General features: G+C 44.7%; 1 protein-coding gene across 3 annotated transcripts in view; it reads left to right on the top strand.

The window, feature by feature from the left end:
* Positions 1-22954, top strand: part of MME (membrane metalloendopeptidase) — a 189561-nt gene that overhangs the window by 126344 nt on the left and 40263 nt on the right. For all 3 annotated transcript variants that reach the window (XM_029615303.1, XM_029615305.1, XM_029615306.1), the window contains exons 18-19: positions 8760-8879; positions 19529-19662. In XM_029615303.1, the coding sequence (XP_029471163.1) occupies positions 8760-8879; positions 19529-19662 (254 nt within the window). The remainder of the gene's footprint in view (positions 1-8759; positions 8880-19528; positions 19663-22954) is intronic.

Here is a 22954-nt window from a genome sequence, read left to right as displayed (position 1 = left end):
CCACTACACTGCAGTAATCCACCATGGGGGCCGGGGTTCAACCGGCAGGGAGGGAGGACAAGCCTCTGGGGCCCTAAGCTCCTGATGATAGGTACCTTCTACAGTATCTCATAGCCAGTCTCACTCCACCTCATATTCACATACGCAGATATATTTAGCTTAGCAGACTTGTTTTTTGGGATGGAAAAAAAGTAGTCAGAGAACTGGTATTGTGTTAAACAAAAAATGGTTTACTGCAATTTATAAAATGGATTTCAGACCAAAAGGTGAAATCATCAAAAGTTAAAAAAAAACAGGATGGTAGCTCCAAGCACCAAAATCTTTCCCTCGAGGCTCAGCTTCTGAATCAGTGTGCAAATTTCCAAAGTTCTTTCTATTGATGGAAAAAAAAAACCTCTCTTCTCTGACAAGCAGGATGTTAGTCCTTACACATGGGTGACATCATCAGATGGAGCCTGGCACAGAACTTTGATCTCAAAGAATCTAGTACTTTCATACATGCCCTACTGAGCATGTGCAGCTGTAGTCACCCTGCCCCCCAGGCAAAGTCCCTCAGTCTTTTTTTTCCATGGAGCTGTGTGGTTGTGGGAGCTGTGTGCTCACGATATTCAGCTTTACTCTCTTCCTGTAAGGTGTTTGTAAGAGATTTCTTCTAGAGCTGCAGCTATTTTCTTTCCTTTACCTTATGGTAATTTTCTTTATCTTTTTCCTCTGTCTGCTGGCCACTTGGTGGGCCTTAGTCACTGTGCAGTCTGGCAGAGTCTATATATATATACTGCACCTATAGTTTCTGTGTCCCCTCCTTGCTCTGTTTTTGTACCTTTTGTCCGGTGCTGGCAGGACTGACTGAGTGCAGTCCGTGGGAGATCCGTGTAGGCCGCTGAGCCTGGGGACTCGCCTGAGTTCTATCCGAGCACAGGTTCCATGTTGTTTTACCGATTGAGCAGCATCATTGGAAACATAGAAGCATAGGAATAAAGGCAGAAAAGAACCAAACGGTCCATCCAATCTGCACAACAAGCTAATAGTAGCATCAGCCATGCCATCCAGGTCTCCCCTATAATGGTAGCATCAAGGGGTGGATCTGCTGTGGCATACAAGTTACCCCCATACTTAGCTTCCCAAACTGTTAAAGTCAGGGCCCTTGTTGGTTACTGCCTGAGTCCAATTTCCCGTTATCTCTTATCTCTTGTGTTATCTCTTGTTATTGAAGCAGAGAGCAATGTTGGAGTTACATAACAAGTTTAAGGCTTATTGGTTAAGGGTAGTAACAGTTGCATCAGCAAGTTACCCCCATGCTTATTTGTTTTCCTAGACTGTAAAATTCAATGTCCTTGTTGGTTGAAACTAATTCCCCTTTTCCTCTTTTCCCCCTGCTGTTAAAGTAGAGAGCAATAATGAGTTGCATCAACAGTATGAAGGCTTATTGGTTAAAGGTAGTAACCGTCACATCAGCAAGTTACCCCCATCTGATCTTTCCCTCATTTTCATCATCTATCCTTTAGGGATCCACAGTGTTTATCCCATGCCCCTTTGAAATCTTTCACCATTTTTGTTTTCACCACCTCCTCCAGAAGGGCATTCCAGGCATCCACTCCACCACCCTCTCCATGAAGAAATATTTCCTGACGTTGGTTCCAAGTGTTTCTCCTTGGAGTTTCATTTTGTGATCCCTAGTTCTACTGATTTCTTTCCAACGGAGGTCAGACAGTGAAGAGATTGAGGACCATACCATTCCTGTTGGGGGGAGAGCTCACCCCTCCACACCGAAAGGAACTAGTCTCCATGGGCAGAAGCCCTGGATGACGTAGCCTCCCCTCCTGCTTTCTGGTGATGGCAATATAGTCTCCCTGGGAGAGAGGGTGAGCAGGAGCCTGGGCAAACAGCTTGCTGCCGCACCTTTGGTGCCATGCCCAGTAATGGCTGCCCGTGCACTTTTGTGACCAGAACACAGTTAATTTGAAGCATTGATGTCAGGACCGCATCAGGGACCAGGACTGCCATTGAGCGCTGTGGTCACCCTTGATGCCATCAAGGTGCTGGGACACCCTCGATGCCATCGGCGTATGTGACCCCCTCGATGCCATAAGAGCCTTCCGTGCCATAGACATTTGTGGACTCGAAGCCCTGCAATCATCGAGCGCCTGGGGCTTCGAGATGGCAGACCCATCAATTCCATGGATGCCTCTGTTCCATTCTATGCCATGGATGCCTCGAATCCATTCCATGCCCTCAGTGCCATCCGTGGCCTCAATCTCATCGAGGTGCACGAGTGGCCACCCCCATTGCCATCGAGGTGTGGGAGTGGACTCCCGTGATACCGTGGCTGCCCTCAGGGCCATCATGATGCACGTCCTCTTTGCCATTGTGGTGTGGAGCAGCCCCAATACCATCGATGCCTTCGATGCCATCGAGGTATGGGGCCGCCATGGAGGCCATTGGCCCTGGTCATCCCCAAGGCCATCGACCGCCAGGGTTCTTGGGAGCCCTCAAGTGCTACTGAAGCCCTCGAGCAGCAGGGATTTCAGCTTTAAATGGATTAAGTAGCGGGGTTGTCCTTTACTCAAGGCATACCAGCATAGTGGTCTGATGCCCTTGAGGCACCTTGATGGTGTCCCAGTGGAGCACTGAGGGGCATTGTGCTGTCCCATCACTGGCCTATGGCTGTCGGGCACCATGGATGCGGATGATCTTGTGGGCCCTGAGCCACTTGAGTCGGGAGGCATTGGAGGCCCCACCTGGATTCGTGCACCATTTGTGGTAATGAGTGCTAGCGAGGCTATTGTCAGCTATAGCCGCTGGCAAGAGATTCCATCGAACCCTCAGCATCGATGTCCTCGAATGGATAGGTGAGCCAAGGGGAACAGTTGATGGTGCTGGCATCATCGGTTCCTCTGGGCATCGATGAGGCATGTCGGAGCCTCTGCCTGAAGGAATCCCTGGCATCCTTGGTACCAGCGGTCTATCAATGCCTTTAGGTACTGGGTTCTCTATTAGTCAGGTCTATCCAGTACCGAGCGGTAGGAAGAGCTGCGTTAGTGCCCGGCGCACCCGCGGTTGCCGCACGCACAGTGCAGCTCACCTACCGCTCGATCCTGTATGTAAATAGCTTGCTAATGCAAGCTGCGTCTAAGAAGCGTCCGTGAAGCGTTGGCCCGCGCAACCCGTTTTACTGTATAGAGCGCTATACAGCGCCTATACAGTAACCTGGGTGCGCGGGCCTAACGCTTCACGGACACGCTGGTATCTGTCATTTCAAATGTAATTTCAAATGACATTTGAAATGACAGGTACTAGGAAGTGGACAGTTCTCCGACGCTCTGGATTGTCAGCCCTCTCTCCCCTCCTCCCGAAGCAACAAACGCGAAAAGAAAAGTTGCAAGAGAGAGAGGGGAGAGAGGACGGGCAATCCTACTCTCGGGATGGCCAGTCCCTCTCCCCTCCTCCCGAGGCAAGGCGTGAAAAGCAGCCTTGCTCCGGGAGGAGGGGAGAGAGGATTGGCAGTGTGAGGCGACCAAGCGACTTACTTTTTTTTGCAGCCCTCCGGAGGAGACGGCCATCAGCAGAAACGGATCGCTGCTCCCGGCGAAGATGTACGTCTGCACGGGGGAAAGCGGCCCCTGTGCATGCAATTGGCCGCTCAAGACGTGACGTCACGACGTTTGGCGTCACGGCATGTGACGTCACGTCTTGAGCGGCCAATTGCACGCACAGGTGCCGCTTTCCCCCGTGCAGGCGTCCATCTTCGCCGGGAGGCAGGGGAGGGGAGCCGCGATCCGTTTCTGCTGATGGCCGCTCAAGACATGACGTCCATCTTCCTGAGCAGCTGGAGGCAGGAGAGAGGAGCCGCGGTCGTCTTCGCCGATGTCCGGATGGGGGGCTGCAAAAAGTAAGCCGCTTTATACTGCCAGTCCCCTCCCCCCTCCTCCCGGAGCAAGGCTGCTTTTCGCGCCCTGCTTCGGGAGGAGGGGAGGGGGGACTGGCAATCCCATCCTCGCCGATGTCTGGAGGGGGGGCTGCAAAAAGTAAGTCGCTTCACACTGCCAGTCCTCTCTCCCCTCCTCCCGGAGCAAGCCTGCTTTTCGTGCCTGCCTCGGGAGAAGGGGAGGGAGGACTGGCAACCCCGAGCGTAGGATTGCCCGTCCTCTCCCCTCTCTCTCTTGCAACTTTTTTTTCCGCTTTTTTTTTTTTTGCTTCGGGAGGAGGGGAGAGGACTGGGGCTGCCCCGGAGACCAGCACCCATGGACACGGCCAGGGCAGGAGAGCGGGGGCTGGGGGAAAGTTTGCCGCCTACCCTTACCCCTGCCTCTAACGCAGGGGTAGGGGTAGGCGGTAAGTTAGCAGGTTAAACACGCGGCAAAACGGCAGGGTAAAAAAGGGATAGTCGGGGCACGCGTTACTGGATGGAAGGGAATAGCTAATTTGCTTGTTTACATGCAATATACATGCCGCGTGCGGAAAGGGTTGCCCGGGGATTTTAGGACGCGGTAGGAGTAGGTTAAAGGGGATTGGGGATCACAGGAAGTGCTAACGCGGCCGGAAAGTGAGTAGAATGCGGGTTAGGAGCGGGGTAAACGCGGCCGCACTTTACTGGATAGACCTGAGTGTCACTGGGCTGTTAACACCATGGAAGCTCTGGGTGTAGTGTCATCTGTTGCCCTGGATGTGATCCATTGTTGAAGAATGTGAATGCGCTATGGGCTGTACGGGCACCGTCACAACTGTGTGCACTAGTGGACTTGGTCAGTTGCCATATGAATGACTGCAGAGCACCATTAACTTCGCTGCTGTCATTCCATGAGGGAAACGGCGGTGAGCCATTCCCAATGCAGTTTCAAGGACTGTGGTCCAGTCTCTTGGAGTGTTATCAGGTACTGGAGGGAGAAACGCCATAGAACGCTACCCACCACCATACCATATCTAGAGCCCTAGTGGTATTGGAGACACTATCACCACACTGTCCCTATGCACTTCACTGGGAGTTATGGTGACAGTGGAGCATAGGATGCGCAGCCGGGCACAGCAAGGCATCTACTCCAAGTGCTTCAGAGGATGGCAGGCAGCATTCTCCCTGTCTGTGCAGTTCTCAGCCAAGCCAGGGTCCTGCCGTAGGTACATCAGGGTCTCAGCCTCCTCATCGGTTCTGCACCGCAAAGTGCTGGGGAGCACTGGAAGGGAAGGTGTCCTCACACATTGTTATTTGCCTTTTACCAGCACGTTGCTACCTACTCCAGCAAGTGGATACCACTGTATTATTGGTCAGCATGTTTTTACAGCAGAGGGCTCTTTTTTCCAATTGCCTCTGCTGTATGGGTGTATCTGTGTGTATGTTTCTCTCATGGTGAGCTCAACAGGTTGTGCGCCACAGCCACAGGACTGACCTAGTACTGAGTTACTGATCAAACCCTAAGGGGAGTAGACACTGGGATACTAGTGTCGGAGTCTTCTCCTCCCTTGGAAGAGGATGATTTCGAGCCCTCTCATGTCACAAACCCCTTTTGTGGGGAAGCCCCTGATGTTCCGTCCCTGGCATGTTTATCTCTGACACCACAAACAACAAAGAGCACTCTTGCGGTCCTGTATTTCAATAACCAACGTTAAAAAAGGCACCGCTACTAATGATTAATGTCCCACCAAGGAGTAAGAGATGTATTTGAAAAATATTTAAGTATGGGTATGTGCCGCATCAGAAAGTCAGGTGGCGTGTTCTATGCACTGAAGAACCATCCAGTCTACTAAACATTTGCAGCACATACCAAATTTTAGAATGCTGGAGCGCTTAATGATGATTTTTAAACACAATAAATTTTTAACCAATGTCCCGACTTGGAGTGATTAAACCATGAACATGACTTTTGTTTAAACATGAACAATGTTCAATCAACTGTGTTCTCAAAGATCGTTGAGTCTTCCTGACATACCAGAGGTTACATGGGCATTGTAAAACCATGAACAGGAAATATTCAAGACCCGACAGCGGCCGGTGTTTCGCTATAGGGCATAGCCTCCTCAGGGGTATTTGAAGAATTTAAATATCTCTGTAAACAATATATCCAAAAAACTTTTTAAATTAGTTTCGAAAGTGATTTTAAAAGAAGTATTACTTAACTTATTCGATGGGAGAAAGCACCTCTTGAAGATGGACGGAAGGACTCGCAAAAGATATCCAAACCACGGGACAGAGACCCGCATCAAACTTGATGTATGGATTAAACAGCCCGTGCTCAACCCACGGAATAACATCATGACATAACAAAATAAAGTCATCTTGGAAACAATAAACAACAATGGCTGATTCAAAGAAAGACATGAAGATCCAAAGATGTATTCAATCTTGCAGGATGTAATATATTTAACCGGTGAATCCAACATTGCTCAGCTTACAGAAGTAATGTATTAAAGTCACCGCCCCGCCATTTGGGATGAAGTTGCTCTAAAACATAAGCTTTTAGAGTGTCGAAGGGATGTGAAAATTCCAAACAGTGGGCTACAAGAGGAGCTGTCAAATGACTTTTGTTTAAACATGAACAATGTTCAATCAACTGTGTTCTCAAAGATCGTTGAGTCTTCCTGACATACCAGAGGTTACATGGGCATTGTAAAATGTAAATGATGCCTGTAGAGGAGCAATCAGTATTATGTTTCAAAACAAAAGTAAAATTGAGTCTGGAGAAAAATAGAGCCGAAGTATGGATCATGATGCCGCATACTGAACAAGAACCGCAGGCTGTATGTGAACCAACAGCAGAAAAAACTTGTCGGATGGATGAATCAGAGTGGACCAACTGATCTTGTAAGTTGGTACCACGAGTGAAAGAAAACCGAGGAGTGTCTTGAAATTCTGGGTGCAGCTGTAAAATATGCCAATTCTTCCAGATGATGTTTTTCACAATATGGGTCATAGAAGAAAAAGGTAATAAGCAGGTCAGGATATCCGTAGAATCAACAGCTCGTGGGAGAAATAACCATTCTCTGTGTGCAAACGTGGCTCTTTTTTATGCACGTTTAATGCATTGTAGGAGATAGCCTCTGGCTTGAAATCTTGCACTGAGAGCCCGTGCTTGAATTTGATAATCGGATAATGTAGTACAGAGATGTCGAATCCAAAAGAATTGACTTACAGGAAGGTTTTCTTTTAAGGAGCAAGGATGAGCGCTAGCGAAATGTAAAAAGGTATTGCTAGAGACAGGTTTGCGATATAAAGTGGTAATGAACTTCTCAGGAGTTTTAATAATGGTAATGTCCAAGAAGTGAATACTGGTTGCTTGGATGTCAGCAGTGAAATGTAAATGGGGATTGCATCTGTTTAACCAAGTCCTTGATGGGACATTAATCATTAGTAGCGGTGCCTTTTTTAACATTGATGTTTATCTCTGAGCCAGAGCCTCAATTCTTTGAATCTCTGCATTTCCCTGGGAGGCCAGGGCCAGGGAACAGCAGCAGCAGTCATTGGACCATTTTTGCTGGGGCTCCTCTGTTGATTATTGTGACTTACCCCATCTGAGGGTAGCTGTCTGTGGTAGATTGGTCACTTCTGAACCTCAACGATCAGTGATTATAACTCAACTCTCAACAGGAGAGTTGAAAGGTTTTTGGGATCAGGAGGCCCCAATTCCCATTACTCCTCTCCTTTCAAGACGGGCAGATTCAACTGGGTTCCCATCTGGATGTCCAATTGTTCACCCCCACAAGGGGTGTCTTTCATTCTTTGTTTCTGGGGAAAGGATGTCACTGCTTCTGGCTGACGGTTGCTCACGAGCTCCAAGAGCCGGTCGAGTAGTAGCGCTGTTCTTAGGTTGTTCTAAGGCACAGCAGGTCTGTTTCATGAGGGAGCCTTTCCAGAGTATCTCCCAAGTGAACCTTAAGGGTTTCTCCCATCCGGGAGTCACCTTGATACCTGCTGAGCTCAATGGGATGTTCTGGCCAATCATTCTCGCCTGCGTGATCCTTTCTCAGTGAGGTGGGCTCTAATCCATCTAATTGGCGCGTATGCCTTTCAACCTATCACCATATCCATGGCTAAGGGAGTTGGGGGATGAAATACCCTGCAGCAGAGGTGCTGCTCTTGCCGAGGAGTTTGGGAAGGCAGCTGGATTCTAACAGTTTCAGAGGCCTGAAGGGTCAATTCTTGGTGAGGACAGGGAGTTCAAGCCAGAAGGCCAGATCAGAACTGGCCTGTCTAACACAGACCTTTTAACTATACTTGCTACATTCCAAGGACTGCATTAACCCCTGCAGACATTAATGCTGGATTGTTTGTCCAGCATTAATATCAGTGAAGGCATAATTCTGATTATTATGCCCTTATTTGCATGCATGTTAGTGTTACCATTTGGAAACAGGTGTAAAACCAGCATGCAAATAGCAAGCGTTAAGTTGGTTAGTACATTGGCTTAGCTATTTTAATGCTCACATTGATACACGTTTAACACAGATATTAATGCTAATACCCGTTACCACATAGACCCTTAAGTGTTAGGTTTCTGTAACCCTAAAATCTAAGACTAAATATCTATGTAACCATTTTCTCCCATAAACTAATGCCCTATATCATTAGAAAGCAGAACTTTTATCTTTCTAAAGGTATATTGCCTTTAATGGAAATTACTTTCTCTTGCAATATCATTATCTGAAAAATGTTGTTTCAAAAAAACTGATAAGAAACTCAACACTCACATTTAAATAAATGGAAACTATTATACTTTGAAATCTGAAAGCCCATTATAAGTAGCTCTTGAATTGTTTTCTTTCTTTTTCAGTTTTTCCTGCAGGTATTTTACAGCCACCATTCTTCAGTGCATCACAGCCAAAGTCGTTAAATTATGGTGGCATTGGCATGGTCATTGGTCATGAAATCACACATGGATTTGATGATAATGGTAGGATTCCACAGTGACATTTTCTCTTTCATGCAGTATTATTTATTTTATTTTTTATTTAAAGCTTTTTTTATACCGGCATTCATGATAAAATCACATCATGCTGGTTTACAGGAAACAGGGGAGTGATAACATTGAACGAAAAACTGGTGTTTATAGGTAGATATAAAATTATGGATATAAAATATAGGTAAAATATATATAAAATATATATAAATATATAAATATATTTATATATATTTTATATATATTTTATATAAATATATATATATATATATATATATATATATATAAATATATATATAAATATATAAATATATTTATATATAAATATATAAATATATAAAATATAGGTAGATATAAAATTATGGACACACCTTTGTTGTTTGCAGACTCTGGCTACTCAAATAATTAGAAAACAATGCCTAAAGAGCACAAACCAACTGAGAAAAATATCCTCTGAATTTTCATGGAAGATCACTTATCCAGATTTTATTACGTATTGATATATTATACAAACACTAGTTCCGTTTCTCCTTTGGACACAGGAAACACAAAAACTAGAATTTATTTTGGCCTATCAAGAAATGGGACACAGGGAGCCCAATTTCTATTGACTCTGGGAGCCGTGACTTCCTTTCTGGCTCCCTTCGGCATCCCACTCCCCTTTCCCATCCCCAAAAAATTTCATGTTACACCGTGATCTTGGTATTAAGTGGCCATAGCTTTTATTAACATAACAATTAATATGAACTAAACATAGTAACTTCACCCACCCAGGCCAATCCTTCGATTCCACCGCTGCCGGGACCATGCCCCTTTCGCTGCCCGCCACAATTCTAGCAAGGCGACATTACCTCCGACCCCCCCCCCCCCCCCGCCATGTTTACAAGCAAGGGGGCCCTGCCTCTGGGCATGGTCCCCACCCCTCCGACAACATGCCTTTCGTCAGCCCTGCAGCTGACCTATGTCCAATAGGGATGTGAATCATGTGCCCGATCGTCTTAACGATTGAAATCATCTGGCAGGAGAAGAAAATCGCGTTTTTTAGCTAAAAAAATCGTTTTTTCCGATTAGTGCGCACTAACCGAAAATGATACAATTTGACACTTTTCAGGTCAGTTAAGGTCAGTTTAGGAATGAATATGTATTCCTATTGGCTGCCCTCTTATTTATTCATATTACCAAGGTTCCCACTGACAATATATGGGGGATGGGAAATGGAAACAGTTGGTAGCTTGACAAAAAAAGTAATGTGATCAGTCAATATGACTAGAACTTGTGCCCTGCCCTATCCCTGATACCGGGAGTGTTGTGATCTTCCTGCATGCAGTGCCGTATCCCTGATACTGGGAGTGTTGTAATCTTCCTGCATGCAGTGCCGTATCCCTGATACTGGGAGTGTTATGATCTTCCTGCACGCAGTGCCCTAACCCTGATACCAGGGGTGTTGTGATCTTCCTACATGCAGTGCCCTATCCCTAATACTGGGAGTGTTGTGATCTTCCTGCACACAGTGCCCTATGCCTGAAACTGGGAGTGTTGTGATCTTCCTGCACACAGTGCCCTATCCCTGATACCGGGAGTGTTGTGATCTTCCTGCACTCAGTGCCATATCCCTGATACTGGGAGTGTTGTGATCTTCCTGCACACAGTGCCCTAACCCTGATACCGGGAGTGTTGTGATCTTCCTGCATGCAGTGCCCTATCCCTAATACCAGGAGTGTTGTGATCTTCCTGCACACAGTGCCCTATCCCTGATACCAGGAGTGTTGTGATCTTCCTGCATGCAGTGCTGTATCCCTGATACTGGGAGTGTTGAGATCTTCCTGCACGCAGTGCCCTATCCCTGATACCAGGGGTGTTGTGATCTTCCTGCATGCAGTGCCCTATCCCTAATACCAGGAGTGTTGTGATCTTCCTGCACACAATGCCCTATCCCTGATACCGGGAGTGTTGTGATAAGGCACTGCATGCAGGAAGATCACAACACTCCCAGTATCAGGGATAGGGCACTGCGTGCAGGAAGATCACAACACTCCCAGTATCAAGGATAGGGCACAAGTTCTAGTCACATTGACTGATCACATTACTTTTTTTGTCAAACTACCAACCGTTTCCATTTCCCATCCCCCCAACCATCACCTCAGTGGGAACCTTGGTAACATCAATAAATAAGAGGGCAGCCAGCCAATAGGAATACATATTCATTTCTAAACTGACCTTAACTGACCTGAAAAGTGTCAATTTGTATCATTTTCTGTTAGTGCGCACTAACAATGGTTAGTGCGCACTAACTCCCGTTAGTGCGCACTAACCCGATTTAACGATTTTTAACGATAAATTGTTATAATTCCTATTGTATCATGTTCTTTAACGATTTAAGACGATATGAAAATTATCGGACGATAATTTTAATCGTTGAAAAATGATTCACATCCCTAATGTCCAATATGTCTCTATTGGCCTGAGTACCTGCCACCAGCACCAGATAGTGTTTACACTTGCCTGGTGCCCCAAACCAAACCTTAGCTGCAGCCCTTTTACACCCATGCGCAGTTCCTTTTGAGTGCCTTCTGTATTTGGTTATTGAACAGGTCATATCCGATATCCGATAGATGTACTCTGTCCTGCCGGTAAAGGCCCTCGCACTGTCCATCCCCCCATTCGTGCCATATATGACACCCCCCATGCGCACTAACCATCCTCCAATCTGTCTGTTCAACTTCCTCCGGGCTCTCCCCCATAACTTCTGCTTTGCAAATTTAATGCGTGATATGATGTTGGACCAGCAACTAAACACTCCCGGGAACCAAGATTGTATTTCCTGTAGGTCCCTCTTTACCTGCCATAATAGCTGTCTGCATGACACAGCACCCAAATCGTTCCCACCCAAGTGTATTATTATGATGTCCGATATTGCAAACGACTCCCTCTTGACCTGCAGTATGGGCAGTAATTGCCACCAGAGCATTCCACGCTTCCCCATCCAAGTAATGTGCACCCCCTGGCATGCCAAACCTAGATGCGGGCCGTATCTGCGCTGCTGTGCCCTCTATGCCGCCCAATGCACGAATGAATGCCCCATGATTCACACCTGTACCGGCCTAGGACACGATTCTGCAGTTGAAAAATACTCTAATTAATCAATATGTTATAATGTACTGGCTCGATCCAACCTGACGTAAGAATTTACCGCGGATGAACGCCATCTCCCTATCTGTTGAATGACCTCCATTGTCAGCTCTGCCCGTGCTGCGCTAGTGGCCGCTCCTATTCTAAAGGAGTGTGTCTCAAAGCTATCCACGTTCTCTCCCACTTCGTATAGGCGCTTGAGTATCGCTGAAAACTGATATCGCGTTAAGGGGGCCCCATCCACATGTATTAGTAAATGCTCCCCCCTGTTGGTCGCACGACTCGGTATGTCTCCAAGTTCACCACTGGGCAAGTGACCTGATTGTGCAACCGTCTCAGAGTTACGGTAGTGCCCCGCCCCAATTGATCTGTTTTGGACCTTGGTATTAATAGCCTCAGCTTATTACCCTGCTTCGTGACATTCCTCATGAACATTCCCGTGTGACTGACATCCTTCTTAGATAACACCACCAGCTCGCCAATGCGTAGCGCACCAAAGAAGGCCAATGTAAAGGCTAGTCTAAATAACTGTGTCTCAAATACCGAATTGCATGCGTTGCCCAACCTATGCCATATCAACACTAGCAAATTATGCGTTATGAGATGCCGCCCATCCCTCTTGACCCCCAGCCTTCTTCCCTAACCCTTCAACATTTTCCATGTCAGAAATCCTTTGGTCGGATCCCCCCAACCCTGCACTCCTAAGAAAAAGGCCAGGCCAGCTAGATGTTTCACCACTATGCCCCTGGACAGTCCAGCATCCTTGGCCCACGATATGTATGCTACAATCAATTCTTCCGCCACCGGACCTTCTTTCCAGCCATGCTGTCTCAGGAAGGAGCGCACTCTCCCGTATCCCCTGCAATAAGCATCCTATGTGGTGGGAGCCACAGATCTCTGTAACAGATCTACCGTGGTTGGAGACCAATTGACCATACATGCTCCGGTACTGGAGTCGCCACCTCTTCACCGTGTTATTAATGTGCAGACTACTTAGCACTCCCTGCCGAAACAGGTCCGCCACCCATGGACATTTTGCTGACTGCCTGTTGATGACAGAAACCACGACTTGATTGTCATACCAGAAGACAATATGTTTGTCCCGCAACTGCTCTCCCCATATTACCAGCACCACCCAAAGGGGGAAAAGCTCTAGGAATGTTATATTGATTGTTCACCCATGACGTCGGCCATTGCGTGGCGGACCATGTACCTTGACAGTAAACGCTGAATCCCCAACCCCCTGAAGCATCTGAGTAAATGTCCAAGTCCTGGCTTGACACTGGGGGCTCCTGCCACACTGATATGCCATTGTAACTGCTGAGGAATGAGGCCCATATCGTAAGATCCTCGCATATGGGTTTCGATATTCTGATGAAATGATGCGGATGGCGCACCCCTGCTGTAGCAGCGGTTAGTCTGCGCAGGAAGGCTTTACCCATTGGGATTACTCGGCCAGCAAAGTTAAATGCTCCCAACATTGCCTGTACCTCCCGGAGTGTCATCATCTTAACTTCGATGCCTTGTCCAATAGGTCTCGCAATTTTTGGAGTTTGTCTGCTGGCAGCCTGGATATCATTCTCTTGGAATCCAACTCGATGCCAAGGAAGCACATGGTAGTAGTTGGCCCCTTTGTCTTCTCCTGTGCCAGCGGAGCCCCAAAATCCTTCGCCACCTCCTGAAAGGTACGTAACAGACGAGCCGCCGCCTCTGTTCCTGCCAGGCCGGTGAAAAGGAAGTTGTCCAGGTAGTGGATTATATTGTCTTACTGGGCCCTTTTTGCCATTACCCAGTGTAAGAATGAACAGAAATCCTCGAAATAGGCACAGGACATGGAGCACCCCATTGGCATGAACTTGTCGAAGTAAAACATCCCACAGAACTTGAAGCCCAACAATGGGAAGCTAGATGGGTGGACTGGCAGCAGCTGAAATGCCGACTTGATGTCTGTTTTTGCCATGACTGCTGCCTCCCTGCACCTCTGAAGCAGAGCAATCGCACTGTCAAATGAGGCATATTGCACGGAGCATTCTTCCTGTGGCAGGTGGTCATTAATCGAGAGCCCCGGTGGAAACGATAGGTTTTGGATCAATCTGTACTTCCCTAGCTCCTTTTTTGGTACCACCGCCAGGGGAGATAATGCCATGTTTTGGAATGGGCCTGCCATTCTGCCCAATGCCAGCTTGGTGTTTAATTTGGCTTGTACTATTTTGGGATGTCTTGTCGTCGATGCCGCATTGTTTACTGTGAACTCTCTGATTGGTAAGGGATTCCAAATCCCTTGGTAAGGGATTTGGAATCCTTCCTTAAATCCTCTGGTGATCCTTCCAGCATTCTCCCTCCTTGGGTACTTGTCCAGCTATGCCAACATTCTGTCCAATCTGATAGGCGAGGTGGCTTTTTGCCATTGCCTTGCTTCATTTTCTTGGTGGAGAACTCCCCGTGGCCACCTTCTTTGCACATTTACTCGCTGGGTGAGGTGCCGCGCAAATCAAGCAAACATGCTTGAACCTGCAATCTTTGAACGTGCAGGTTGATTTGTTAAATCTCAAACAGGTGCTATTCTGAGTGTTATTCGATCCACCGTAAGCTGCTCCCGTGGCTGGCGTCCTTGGTGCTGCTCTTCCGCGCCCACCGGCGTCTCCGGCCTTGTTCGTCATTTGTTTTAACCATAGATCGATGTCATGGGTCCCCCAAGACATCGTGCCGCTCTCCTCCATCTTGTCCCAGAAGCACTCATCATAATTTAGCCACGCCCATCCTTCATATGGTCTGTATGCTTCCAAAATTGTGTCTGCATACCCGAGCATTGGCCCGCATTGCGATGGATCGTCTCTCGTTATGACACTCATCATCCTGAGGTATTCCCTGGTCTATTTTAATATGTTGTGTGGTATATTCTTGCCGTCTTCTGGCTGTGTATCCCTGCCCTTGTTTCTTTTCTCTTCTCTTGTGCCTCTCCTTCCTTCCATAAGCCAGAATATATCGATGTACTTCCTTTTTCTAATTCGTTTTCGTAACTTCCTTGGCACACTTACCCATAAAGGGGTGATGCTGTTCGATGCCGTCGAGGCTGTTCCTGTCTCTCCATGTGCCAGCAGTGGCCGGGTTACACTGTTCTCCACTGCGCTATCGGAATCAGAAGAGGAGCTATTGGAACTTGAACTGTTCCCTCTTTCGCTTTCCGCTCCCCTTCCTTTTTGATGCATGCGCTACCGCCATGTCAGCAGGGGACTGTGCTGTTATAACATTAAGCTCGGATAACTCAACCAGCTGTTGTGGTTCCTGCCTTGCTTCTGCCGCAATGGTGTCCCCCGAATCCTCTTCAGGTACTATCATGTCAGTCCTATCGCTCCCTGGTCCCTTGGCTGTTCCGCATGCCCTGCTGCCCTGGCCAATATCCCAAAGGATATACCGGGTTCGGCATCCCTCCTGCATAGGCCGTGTGCAACCATTGCGGGAATATGCTCGGCCCGGGGTTGTTGTTGCTGTCTCTGGTGCTGCCTGGCAGCATCCATGGACCGCAGGCCCATGGGGGAGGGAACCCTGGTAAATATGGAAAACCCATACCTTGTGACTTCTCCCCTGTGCCTGGGTTTGCAACTGTGGTTGGCGGGAACTGCAGTGTGGCGGTGTTACCTCTGCCCGCTGCTGGCTGTCCCATGGGTGTGCGATGCTGACTCCGACAGCCGGGTTCTTGCGGTTTACTGCCGTCGTACTCCGTCCCCTGTTTCCTTGTGTGGCTTGTGCCCTCGATGGCCGCGACCCTTGTCCGCCCACTTGCACTAGCGTCATTCGTGCACTTGGTACCGTCTTACGGGGGGACCCTTCTACGACCTCCCCCCTCCACCATCCTTGTTCCTCCGCGGATCTGTGGACCCCGCGTAGAGGCGTCCCTCTGCTGTCCCCCGGATAGGGGTCTCGGTCCCCTTCCCATGCTTGGTTGGGTACTCACTGCGCTGCTGATCCTGGGCCTCTTGCTCCCTCTTCTGCGCTTGGTGCCTTCTTTTTCTTTTTCCCTGCCTGGTGGTGCGGCTGCCTGGCACTGGATCCTGAGCCGTGCTTCGTCTGCTCGTGCAGGGTCTGAGCAGTTTTTAAAAGTCTTTGTTGTTGGGTTTTGTTTTTTTTTATAGTCCTTTTGTTGTGTGGTGCTCTATCTTCCCAAGCACTACGTGGTTGATGGCCCGCCTGGCTGACACTGGAGTCTTCAGTCCGCATTTTCTTTTTTTGTTTGTTCTTCTTTAATTGCCTTTCTCCCTCTTCAAGCAAAATCGCCACCTCCGCATGCGATTCACCGATGTATCACGCGTCCCTGCAGAGCTCCAAGTTGCGCCTCAGCCGAGCCTCAAAGTTGGTCCCCGGAAAGAAAAAAAAAAGAAATGTGCAGGCATGGCCCTCCCCCTAAATACTCGGGCTGACGTCATCTGGACCAGCCACGGCTGACCCCGATGACGCCGGCTCCCCGGGAATGCTCCTGCAGTGTGTGGCGATGCCACCGACATCAACAGGGCGTGCCGGAGCACCCCGATGCCATCTGCCAGCGCCACCAGATCACCAGTCCTCGGCCCACAGCCCCAGGTAAGCCGTGGGCCTTTGCATCCACCTCGGGCCCACCCATTAGTATCACCCAGTTTGTAAAATACTATGGATTTCTTCCCCAAAAGTACATATGTATGTTTCATTATACACACATATATTTGAATGCAGGAAAATACATATTTTCTCTACCCGTGTTATAAAATGACATTTTTATATTTTATGTGCATAATAAGTATAATGTGTGAAATAACCCGGAGTTAGATGTGGATGCATATATTTTATAAAGAATGGATGTACTCCACTTCTGAAAATACTTGCAATATTTGCAATCACTGGTTCGCCGACACCTCCACCAGTTCATCTAGACCCTCCCACTCTTTACCCCGATCCCCCTCCACCACCACTTAACCCAGAACTTCCACCCAAAAATAGCAGATAAAAGATAAGTGCAATTTCACTTCTGAGACTTAATTAGCAGGTAAAAGCAAAGATGCTTACAAAATGGCATCTTGTGTGTGTACGTCTGATCTCATCCCTGGACACCTTTAAGTTGCTCCTTTTTTCCCCCGTTAACATTAATGTGCAACACCCACTAAATCGCATATACGCGTTTACATGCTCTTACAGGCTTATATGCTGATTTTACACGCGGAAACCTTTTGAAAATTATCTTCATAGAAGACAAATTTCAGAAGCCATTTACTAAGTAAATCTCTAATTACCCAGTTAAATGGACAGTCTGAAAATCCTTCATCTCTTAGGTAAAATTATATGCGGGGATTATCAAGAGAGTCAAAAGTAGGCATACCTGGGGATGGAAACTGCACGCTAAGATAACATTTTCAAATCTAAGCATGTTATTTTCAAAGGAAAAAGCACCCTCAGAAAAAGACTATCCAAGAGTATTATAGTTCACATGTTATCCACCAATGAATAGTGGCTGAGGATGAACCCATGGCATAGAAAGTGAAAAGATCCAGCCTTGGGATATTATGTATGTGGTTTAAACATCAAAGAGCAGTGACTGATTAAAGAAAAGTGCTCAGCCTTGAGAACAAAGGGTTTCATTTGAACATTTGCATCTTTGTTCTCAAGGCTGAGCACTTTTCCTTAATCAGATAACATGAGAACCATGATACTCTTTGATAGTCTTTATTTATGTTATTTTGTCTGCAGTTACAGTTTGTGATTCTATATCCTTTGTAAAAAAAATTTTGTACAAACATTTTTTTATGTTGATGTGATTTTTGGATAATTATGTTTTCTACGTAATTTGTAAAATAAAATTTTAGGCTTTGTTAAAAATAAAAATAAATATCAAAGTTTTACTTTTTGGGATATAAAATGGTTCATTAGTGTTCTTTTTTTTGTTATTTGGTAATTTATATATATATAATTTGGTAATTTGGTAATTTATATATATATAATTTTTTTTTCACAAACCATTACATCTAATAAAACATTTGTAAATATTAATATTATAACATATACATACAAAATAGAAAATGTAATATAAACAACATAGTACAAGAGTGGCCATATCTGGTCCTCAAGAGTCACAAACAAGTCTGGTTTTCCTCAATGAGAAAAGGCTTCTGTTACATGAAAATCTATCTCAGTCATATTTGTTGTGGATATCCTGAAAACCAGATCTATTTGTAGTTCTTGAGGACCAGCATTGGCCTCCACTAACACACATGATGACAAAGAAAAAGACCAATTAGCTCATCCAGTCTGCCTAGTCATTCTTGTCCACACTCCTAACTGCCAACTGTAGAACCTGACCATTTGAAGGTTATCACGCCCTATCCAAATTAATTTGTATTTTCCTCTTTATTGGTTCTATACCACCCTGGGGACATACAAAATCCCACATTTAATCCAGCACCTAGCCCCCCATCCTATATTTAACCACAAAGAATTTTTATAATAAATTATAATAAGCTTTAATTCCAGCAATGAGTTCTAAAATATTAATTTCACTCTATAATGAGTCAGATAAGGTTGTCATTGGTTAGAAAGAAAAAAATGCCCTTCCCCACTCCTCCAATTATAAGGACTTTAAAGTGCTTATTTTTCAGACCTGGCAAAAATGTATTTATTTATTATTTGTTTTAACATTCTTATATCCCACTAAATCCAAATAAATTGTCCAGTGTGAGTTACAAAAAAACACACACATAGTAAAATGCAATAAAAATTTAAAAACAATCAACACTAAAAAAAACCCCAATAATATCAATCACATAAAAGAATCTCTAAAATACAAACTTTTTATTAATTTCCTCAAACTTTTTTGTCCTCCACCTGCCTGATTTCAACTGGAAAATTATTCCACATTATGGACACTACAAAAGAAAAGGATCATAGTCTAGCCTGCTGTAACCTAAAATCCTTATTTAATGGCGTTATAAAAATGCTGTTACAAAAATGCTGTTCAGTTACATTTTTATGAAAGTCCTCTGAATTGTCCCTATTCACGAAGCCGCAAGGCGAAACACGGCCTGTGTCATAGGATGGATCTGTTTAAATACATGTAATGTTGTATCACTGAATAAAGAAATCTTTTGATTTTTTTTCAATTTAAATACTTTTTGGATTATGCCTTTTGGCTGGACAGATCTAGATATATCCAAAGTACACCCTTTGTTTCAGATATATTAGAACTGGCCCATAAACAAGTTTGGTTGTCAGGATATACACAACTAATATTCTTTCAGATATATTTGCACAGTGTGGTTACAGTAAAAGCCAGATCTGTTCATAATTCTTGAGGACTGGAGAATCTAGATATTAGAATAATTGTAATAAGAATGGAAATGCAGGGAGTATTACAGCCTAGAGCTAGTTTATAGTTAAACAACAACTTTTAATAATATTTGATCATCAGTCCATTCCTGCTTTAATATTGATATTTGTTAACTTGTTTGCTGCTTAAATTTATTTATTTATTTATTTATTTATTTATATTACAGGTAGAAACTTTAATGAGAATGGAGATCTTGTGGATTGGTGGACTCAAGGTTCTGCAAAACAGTTTAAAGACTTATCTCAGTGTATGATTAACCAATATGGGAATTTTTCATGGGATTTGGCAGGAGGACAACATGTATGTTACTAGTTTCTCTTAAGTTATATTCACTTCATATAATTTTATGGCAGTTGATGGATACAATCCCATTAGCTTAAATTTAATATCTATTTAACTTAAATATCACAATTTTTGTTTAATTTAGCAGTAATTTAGGGCACCAGAGACTCTACGGATTAATGACTAAATGCATTTAAGGTTATTTTCAGCTGTCTAAAACCATCTGGGGTAGATTTTAAAAGAAGAGCGTGCGGCCTACATGTGCGCGCGCTACCTGGCGGCGCACATGTATGCCCGATTTTATAGCATGTGTGTGCAGGCATGTGCATGTTATAAAATCGGGGGTCGGCGCACTCAAGGGAGTGCACAATTATGCACCTTGCGCGCGCTGAGCCGCGCTGCCTTCCCCCATTCCCTTCCCCCTAAACTGACTTCCCACCCCTTCCCCTAACCTATCCCCCCCCAGCCCTACTCTAACTCCCCCCAAATATTTTAATTTTACTTTTTGTGCCTGCATTTGGGAGGTGCAAGTTGCATATGTCGGCTGACTGCCAGTGTGCGATCCCAAGCACAGCAGCAAATGGCCGCTCTGCCTGGAACCTCTGACCCTGCCCCCAGACCGTCCTGCCCATGCCCCGCCCTTGCTCCACCCCTTTAGTAAAGCCCCGGCACTTACACCCGTCCCGGGGCTTTACACGAGTCGCTGGGCTTTTTGAAAATAGGCCCGGTGCACGTAACCTTTTTAAACTCCAGCCCTCTGTGTAAGTCCATAAATGTATACATTCATCCATGTTAAAGAAAAAAAGACATTTAGGGGATATTATCTTATGAATTAACACAAGTAACTAAAATTTTCAAAAGTATGTGCGTTATCAGTGTGCCAATAATGCACATAGCTTACGCTGTATTTTTGAAATGAGTAAAATTACAGGTGTGCATTTTGATGACTAACAAACCGAAATTCAAACACAATTTATGCAAGTACAGTGTATTTGAAATCAGGTTTTATGTGTGCTTAAATATATGTGCATAAATGTATAATGAGGTGACTTATTGAAAATGTCTGCATAAATTAGAATATCTCAGTAGATGCTGTAACACACTTGAGTCTTACTCAGGTATGATTATCAGCATAACACAGAAGACCATCACAGGCCGATATTCAAAGGAAGCTGAGCATCTGACCTCGGCACCTCCATTTCAGGAGTCTAAAGTATGGCAAATTTAATCCAAAATCAGGATCCTAAGTTTTAGGAAGAAAATTTCATGTAATTTAGGAGCATGAAATGGAGACAACCTCATTTTAGGACACCTATTCATTTTCCTAAATCTAGGCATTTAAGTTGGGCGCCTTGCACTGGATATCACCACTGAGCACCTAACTTCCTTTCTCCATTCTGGTCTCATTCACTTTTTAGCTGCATTTGACAACTGACCTCTTAGTTTATAGGGTCATAATAACTTTTTTATTTCCTCACTGTGAGTGAAGCAATTCTTAACAATAACTTAAAACTATTTGTCATCTTTAAAGTCCTCCGGTGAAGAGAGTGTGCTGGGCAGGAAGGATAAAATGACATTTCTCGATGAAAAAGAAAGGAACATTTTAGCCATGATAGGTAATTTTTCATCTAACCTTTAATACTACCATGTAAGATTCTCAGTAACAGAAAAAAATTACAAAATACATTGAGAAGAACAAAATATCCTTAGATTGCACACACTATCATTCAAGCCTATTTAACTGCTACAGGATAAAAAAATAACAAGCAGGGAGAAGAGAGGATTGTCAAAAGGAGGCAGACCAGATGAGCAGATGTGTGTCTTTGGGACAGATGCTTAGTGCAGAAGTCCCATAGACACACAAGAAAGAACCTTTAGTACTCAGGCCTTAGAGCTGTAAATTTAGGAATGTCTTTGTTCAAATAGTTGGCCACCCATTAATGTCATTTTCTCTGATACATTGTTGGATTTTACAGTCTTTCGAAGAACTCAATTTAAACCTTTCCACTTCTTCATTCCCTCATGAGGTCAGAAACGTTGAAGTCCTATGTTTTCTGCCTATGTCTTCTGCCTCACAATTGACAGAACTTGCAGTAATTAAATCTTCTTTAATTCATTCTCTCAACTTTTCAATACAAAAATCTAAAAGACATGTAAACCCCCTCCTCCCTTTTGTTGGGTGTCACCTTTGGCAGCTGCAGAGGTGAGAGAAAACATTTTGGCAGCTCCAGAACCAGGATTCAGTCTAGTTGGGGACAGCAAAGCTGTAAGATCTTAGGGAAGTCACACCCCAAACTGGAAAAATAGAGATCCACACCAAAGTGTTATCCCAAAAAGAAAAATATTAGAAGAATGTGTACTTCAGCTTTAAAACTGTTCAGTAATAAGAATAGATTTGTCCAATTTCAAAATAGCCGTTTATTCTAAATGCTTGTCACAAATATTTTAGTAAAGCTTTATAGTCCCTCAACACGACCGTGTTTTGCCAAGGGGCTGCATCAGGAGGAATCAATGAAGGAATTTCACATCATTTCTGATAAAAAGGTTATCAAGTCTAATGAGCATTCTTGTGATTTTTTTCATCAACAGAAGTATTCACATAACAGGTTTGGCAGCATTTTCATTATAGAAACGTCCCAAAAAGAAAGACATAATTTATTCTAGAATTTAAAAAGATCACAATCTAATTTGAGAAGACTAAAGATGAAAACAATTTCAGCAGTATAATTCCAGAATTAAACTTCAAAACAGTTTTTCAATTTCAAAGACCCAAATCTTCAGAAGGTTACTCACCAACATAAAAACATAAGAACATAAGATATGCCATACTGAGGACAGACCAAGGGTCCATCAAACCCAGTATCCTGTTTCCAATAATGGCCAATCCAAGTCACAAGTACCTGGTAAGTACCCAAACATTAGATAAATCACAAGCTACTATTGCTTATTAATTACCATAATAGTTTATGGATTTTTCCTCTAGGAACTTATCCAAACCTTTTTTAAACCCAGTTACACTAACTGCTATAACCATATCCTCTGGCAATGAATTCCAGAGCTTAACTATGTGCTGAGTGAAAAATATATTTTTTTATTTGTTTTAAATAAGCTACTTGCTAACTTCATGGAGTGCCCCCTGGTCCTACTATTATCTGAGAGATTAAACAACTGATTTATATTAACTTGTTCAAGTCCTTTCATGATTTTATAAGCTTCTATCATATCCCCCTCAATGTCTCTTCTCCAAACTGAACAGCCCTAACTTCTTTAGCCTTACCTCATAGGAGAGCTGTTTCATGCCCCTTATCAT

This window comes from Rhinatrema bivittatum, chromosome 9, assembly GCF_901001135.1.
Source record: "Rhinatrema bivittatum chromosome 9, aRhiBiv1.1, whole genome shotgun sequence".
In the NCBI taxonomy this organism is placed as follows: Eukaryota; Metazoa; Chordata; class Amphibia; order Gymnophiona; family Rhinatrematidae; genus Rhinatrema; species Rhinatrema bivittatum.
This window is presented reverse-complemented; position numbering and strand designations above follow the sequence as displayed.